General features: G+C 35.2%; 1 protein-coding gene across 2 annotated transcripts in view; it reads left to right on the top strand.

Annotated features, from left to right (window-relative positions):
- The window catches only part of HECA (HECA ribonucleoprotein granule regulator), a 195,770-nt gene extending 189,621 nt beyond the window's left edge, over nt 1–6,149 (top strand). The window contains exon 4 of one of the 2 annotated variants that reach the window (XM_078447385.2): nt 6,018–6,149. In XM_078447385.2, the coding sequence (XP_078303511.1) occupies nt 6,018–6,134 (117 nt within the window). In that variant the 3' untranslated portion in view covers nt 6,135–6,149. The remainder of the gene's footprint in view (nt 1–6,017) is intronic. The other variant, XM_078447383.2, reaches the window with a different exon arrangement.
- The last annotated feature ends 248 nt before the right edge of the window (nt 6,150–6,397 follow it).

Below are 6,397 nucleotides of genomic sequence, written 5' to 3' on the forward strand. Positions count from 1 at the left end.
ACCATTTTACATCATTTTTTAAGTGGGTTGTTATGGATGTTCTTTTTCTAAAAATTTTTTTAATGTTTATTTACTTTTGAGAGAGAGTCAGAGCATGAGTGGGAGAAGGGCAGAGAAAGAGGGAGACACAGAATCCAAAGCAGGCTCCAGGCTCCGAGCTGTCGGCACAGAGCCCGACGTGGGGCTTGAATTCACGAGCCATGAGATCATGACCTGAGCCCAAGTCCGGCGCTTAACCAACTGAGCCACCCAGGCGTCCCTGGATGTTCTTTATATAATCTGAACGCATCTGTTTTTTCAGATATATTATTTGTAAATATTTTGCCCAGTCTGTGGCTTCTCTTCTTATTCTCTTAGTGTCTTTCCAAGAACAGAATATCTGAACTATTTAAAAAAAATATTTTACTTTTGGGGTTATATCTAAGAAATCTGGCCTAACCTAAGGTCACAAAGATATTGCTCTATATTTTCTTCTAAAATTTGCATAGTTGTAAGATTTACATTTAGATCTATGATTTCATTTGAGTTAATTATTATATTGGTAAGATGTATAGATAGAAGTCCATATTTTTGCATATGGATATCCATTTCAGCATATTGGTTGAAAAGATTACCTTGTCTCCTTTGCACCTATGTTGAAAATCAGTTTTCCATGTATCTGTAGGTCTGTTTCTGGACTCTCTATTCTGCTCCATTAATGTATTTGTCAATCTTTATGCTAACCACATAACATTTTGATTACTGTAGCTTTATACTGGGTCTTGAAATCTGGTTATCAGAGTCCTCTAGCTTTGTGCTTTTTTTTTTTCAAATTTGTTTTGGCTGTTTCAGCTCCTTTGAATTTCTTTTAAATTTTGTATTTGAACTTTGAAATAAACTTGTCAATTCCTATGAGAATGCCTGCTGGGATTTTGATAGGGATTGCACTGAATCTATAAATCAATTTGAGGAGAGTTGGCACCTTAGCAACACTGAGTTTTCCAACCCAGGAACATGGTCTTATCACTTCAAGTATGTAGGAGATCTATTACATCTCACGGCAATGTTTTGTGGTTTTCATTGTATAGGTTTCTCACATCTTTTGTTAGGCTTATCCCAGTTTCACATTTTGATGCTGTTGTTAGTGGTATTGCTTTTTAAAATTTCTGATTGTTTATTACTAGTAGAAGAACTTCAACTGAGTTTTGTATATGGATCTTTTATGCTGAATCCTCTTGTTCTATTTAGTCTGGTTTGTAGCTTTTTAGTCGATTCTGTAGGATTTTCCACACAGACAGTCATTTCATCTCGAAATAGGCTTTTACTTCTTCCTCTTCAATTTGGAGATCTTTCGTTTATTTGTTTTGTCTTTTCGTCTTTGGCTAGAATGATGGTTAAAAGTGGGAAGGGTCCACACTTGTCCCATTTCTGATCTGAGGGGAAAAAAAGCATCTGTTTTTCATCATTAAGAATGAAGTTAGCTGTAGGCTTTTCATAGATGTCCTTTTTCCCTTTGTTAGTTTGATAAAGTTCCCTTGCTGTGAATTTTTATCAGGAAGGGGTGTTGGATCTTGTTAAATGCTTTTTCTGCCTTTATTTAGATTATCATGCGTTTTTTTTTTTCTTTTTGTTCTGTTGATATGGTGAGTTACATGAATTGATTTTTGAATGATACACTATTGTTACATTTGTGGGATAGCTCCCTCTCCCTTGGTCATGATGGCCTTTTAATATAGTTTTGAATTCCATTTGTTGAAATCCTTATTTAGTAATTTTACATCTATGTCATGAGAAGTATTGCTCTCTAGTCTTCTTGTCTTGTAGTCTTTGTGTTGTGTTAGTGCAGTATAACGCTTGCTTCATTTGAGTGAGTTGGGAAGTGTTCCTTTTTCACTGACCTTCTCCAATATTTTGTGTGTGATTGGTACTGTTTCTTTCTTAGATGTTTGGTAAATTTTACCAGCAAAAATATCCGGGCCCAGTTTTCTCTGTGGGAAAGTTTTTAGCTCCGAATTCAATTTCTCTGAGAGATATAACGTTACCTATTTCTTCACGTTATTCACGTTACCTATTTCTTCTGAAGTTTGTGTATTTCAAGGATTTTTTTCCATTTTATCTAAGTTGTCAAGTTTATTGGCATAAAGTTTTTCATAATATTACTTTATTATTCTTTCAATATCTGTAGATTCCAGGCTATTATTATCTCTCTTTGTGGATATTGGTAATTTGTGACTCCTTTCATTATTTTCCTGATTAGTCTGGCTAGAGTTTCACTAATTTTATTGATCTTCTCAAAGAACTAGCTTTTTGTTTCATTGATTTTCTCTACTGGGTTTTCGTTTCTATTTCATTGCTTTCTGATTTGATTTATTGTTTCGCCCTTTGTTACTTGGATTTCACTTTCTAATGCTATAAATTTCCCCTAAGTACTGTTTTAAACACATCCCACGAATTTGGGAATAGTTTCTTTTCATTTTTACTCAGCTTTTAATCCTGCCTAATTTCCTTGTTGATTATTTGTTCCATGTGTTATTTAGAAGTGTGTCATTTAGCTTCCAAATATTTGAAATTTTATAGAAATATTTCAGTCATTAACTTCTGGTAATTATATTATAGTCAGAGATCATCCTTTGTGTAACTTAAATCTTTTCAATTTATTGAGACACTTTTTTATAGCCCAGAATATGGTCTATCTTGGTAAATGTTTCATGTGCACTTAAAAAGAAGGCATGTTCTGCTTTTGTTCGTTGGAGTGTTCTATAAATGCCAATTAAATCTATTGATTATGTTGTTAATTCTTCTACGACTTTACAGATTTTTGGTCTATTTTTTCTATCAACTATTGAGAGAAGAATATTGAAATCAACTATTATGGATTGGTCCACTTCTGTAGTTCTATCAGTTTTTGCTTCATGTATTTTATTGGTTACATGAACATTTTTTAATGCCTTCTTGATGGATTAACCCCTTTATCTTTATGAAATAACCTTTAAAAAATACTTATAGTACTCTGTTTTGAAATCTATTGTGTCCAATACTGACATAATCCCTCCAACTGTCTTTTAATTAGGGTTAGCATGGTACATCTTTTTCTATCCTTTTCTTTTATATATATATATATATTTATTTATTTATTTTGAACAAGAGCTAGAGAGTGAGCAGGAGAGGAGCAGAGACAGAGGGAGGCAGAGAATCCCAAGCAGACTCTGCACTGCCAGCATGGAGCCCGATACAGGGCTTGAACACACAAACTGTGAGATCAGGACTTGAGCTGAAATCAAGAGTCAGTGCTTAACTGACTGAGCCATTCAGGTGCCCCTTTTTCTATCCTTTTCTATGGAGTGCTTATATGTAGCATATAGTCAGATCTTACATTTAAAAAAAACAAATCTTATTTGACAATCTTTACCTTTCAACTGGGATGGTTTGACAATTAACGTTTAATGTGATTATTGATCCACTTGCCGTTTGTTTTCTATTTGTTCCAATTCTTCCTTTTCCCCTTTTGTCCTCATGTGTTTGCCTGAAAAACCTCTTTTAACATTTCTAACTTTTTTTCTTTTAACATTTCTTATATAGCAGGTCTGTTGGTGATGAATTTTTTTCAACTTTTGTACAGCTGGAAGTCTTTATTTCACTTTAGTTCTTTTTTTTTAAATTATTTTAATGTTCATTTATTCTTGAGAGAGAGAGAGAGAGAGAGAGAGAGAAAGTATGAGTGGGGGAAGGGCAGAGAGAGAGGGAGACCACAGAATCTGGAGCAGGTTCCAGGCTCCCAGCTGTCAGCACAGAGCCTGATGCAGGGCTCAAACTCATGAACCATGAGATCATGACCTGAGCCAAAGTCGGATGCTCAACTGACTAAGCCACCCAGGTGTCCCTCACCTTAGTTCTTAAAAGATATTTTACTTAGTATAAAATTCTAGGTTGACAGGTTTTCTGTTTTTTTTTTTTTTTTTCTGTCACTAGATTAAAGATGTTGCTTCATTGCCTTCTCATTTGCATCACTTCCTATGAGAAATCTGCTGTCATCCTTATCTGTGTTTCTCTGCACTTAATGTGTTTTTCTCTGTTTTTTAATTGCTTTAAAATTTTCTCTCTATCACTAGTTTAGAAAAATTCAATTATAATGTGCCTTGGTGTATTCTTTCTTCCTATATCTGGTGCCTTGGATTGATTGAGCTTAGGTATACAGAAACACAGTTTTCATTTACTTTGGAAAGTTACTGGCCATTATTTCTTCAAATTTCTTTCTGTCAACCTCTCTTCCAGAGACTCCTATTACATATATAGATAGATATGGCATCTTCACATTGTTCAAAGCTCACTGATCCTGGTTGTTTTTTTTTTTTCATTTTTTAAAATTTTAGAGACAGTGAGAGAGAGAGAGAGAGAGAGAGAGCATGAACTGGGGAGAGGGGCAGAGGGAGAGAGAGAGAGAGAGAGAGAGAGAGAGAGAGAGAATCCCAAGCAAGCTCCACACTGAGTGTGGAGCTTGACCTGGGGCCCAGTCCATGAACCCTGGTATCATGACCCAAATCCAAATCATGAATCAGATGCTCAACTGACTGAGCCCCCCAGGCACCCCTCACTGATACTCTTATTTTAATTGTTTTCTCTTTCTCTGCTTCATTTTGGATAGTTTCTATTGCTATGTCTTCAAACACACTACTTTTTTTTCTGAAATTTCTAATCAACTTTTCAAAACAATTTTTTATTGTGGTGAAAAAGAATCACATAAAATTTACCATCGTAACTATTCTTAAGCATACAGTTCAATGGTGGTAATTATATTCACGCTGTTGTGAAACATCTTCTCTATTCTCTTTTTTCTAATCTACTTTTAATTCCATCCAATATATTTTTCATATCATCACTTTAAAGTTATTATCACTAGAATTTTGATTTAGGTCTTTTCTATGTCACCCATCTCTGTACGTAATGTTTGATCATACGGAAAACCCTTATAACTGTTCCAATGTCCTTGTCTGCTAAGTTTAATACTTGGTTGTTTTCAATTGATTGACTTCCCTTCTCATTAAAGGCTGTATTTTGCTTTTTGGATGCCTCGTAATCTTTTATCAGATGCTGGACATTATAGATTTATTCCTTGTTCAGTGTTGGATATTTTTATATTAGTAAAAATATTCTTGGGCATTGTTCTTGGATGCGGGTAAGTTACTTGGAAAAAGTTTGATTCTTTCACGACTTGCTTTTAAGATGTGCTCAGCAGTCCTAGTGCAGTGTTTAGTCTAGGGTTAAATACTCCAGATTACCGAAGCGAGATGCTTTACCAAAAGGTGTGTGAGTTATGAGGTTTTTCAGTCTGGTTAGTGGGTACAGGCACTATTCCCAGTCCTGGGCGAGCATCAAGTGTTGTTAGTTCTAGTCCTTTTGGGTGATTCTTTCCCAGCAGCAATCTCTAATACTCTGCCCTGTAAACTCTGCCACCTTGTTTTCCCATGACTCTGAGCTTTATCTCCTCAATGCAGGACGTTTGCATTGAATTCCTGGGTTTCTTTTCTGTGGTGTAACTTGGAAATTCCTTAAGGCCATAAGCTCAGGCAATCAAGGATTCACCTTATTTGATTCTCATTCCGTTATCAGTGTTTTTCAGCTGATGTCCTATATCTTGAAACCTGTTTCTTCATATATTTCGTCCATTTGTTTTTAGTTGTTTAGGCAAGAGAGTAAATCTGTTATCTGCTATTCCATCTTGGCCATAAGCAGAAGACCATGGTGACAGTTTTTGTCATGGACTTAGACTTACTGGTATTTTATCTGTTGATCATTCTATATTGTTTTCCCTTTAATCAACAAGTAATGTTTATGAGAAGATATTACAAGATAAAGTTGACATAAGATAGAGAACACTATATCACCAAGAATTTTTTGTAGTGCAGATCTGATCAGAAAGTTCAATATATAAATGAATAAAATATTATTTTCTTAGGAAAAAATAAAAAAAAGTTTTTTGTTATTTTTGGAAGCTGTAATTAAATAATATTTTGGACCCAATGCATGATTCATCTCTCCAGCAGAGCCCAGGAACCTCAAGCAAAAGAGACAAACAAGGCCCTGAGGAATGTACACGGAAGTTGTCTGGCTCAGCGATCCTGGTCTGTGGCAGGAAAGTTAGAGGTGAACCTTGGTAAGTCCTCCAAACTGTGGAAAGCCTCCTTTTTAAATAAAGAAACCAGTTATAATATAAATGAACAAACTATATAAAATTATGGAAACAGGGGAGAACATTTCAATGGAAATGGTCTCTCCTTAGCAGAAACGACTGTACAGTTTTCTATTGTTCAGTTTGGTTGTAGGATATCACAAGTGGGAATGGTCTTTGGATCGGTTGATTTCTTCAAGTGAGGGTTGATGCCAGTGCTGTGATGTCTTCAATGAAGGAGGAATCGTGATG

The sequence above is a fragment of the Panthera onca genome, chromosome B2, assembly GCF_046562875.1.
Source record: "Panthera onca isolate mPanOnc1 chromosome B2, mPanOnc1 haplotype 2, whole genome shotgun sequence".
Lineage (NCBI taxonomy): Eukaryota > Metazoa > Chordata > Mammalia > Carnivora > Felidae > Panthera > Panthera onca.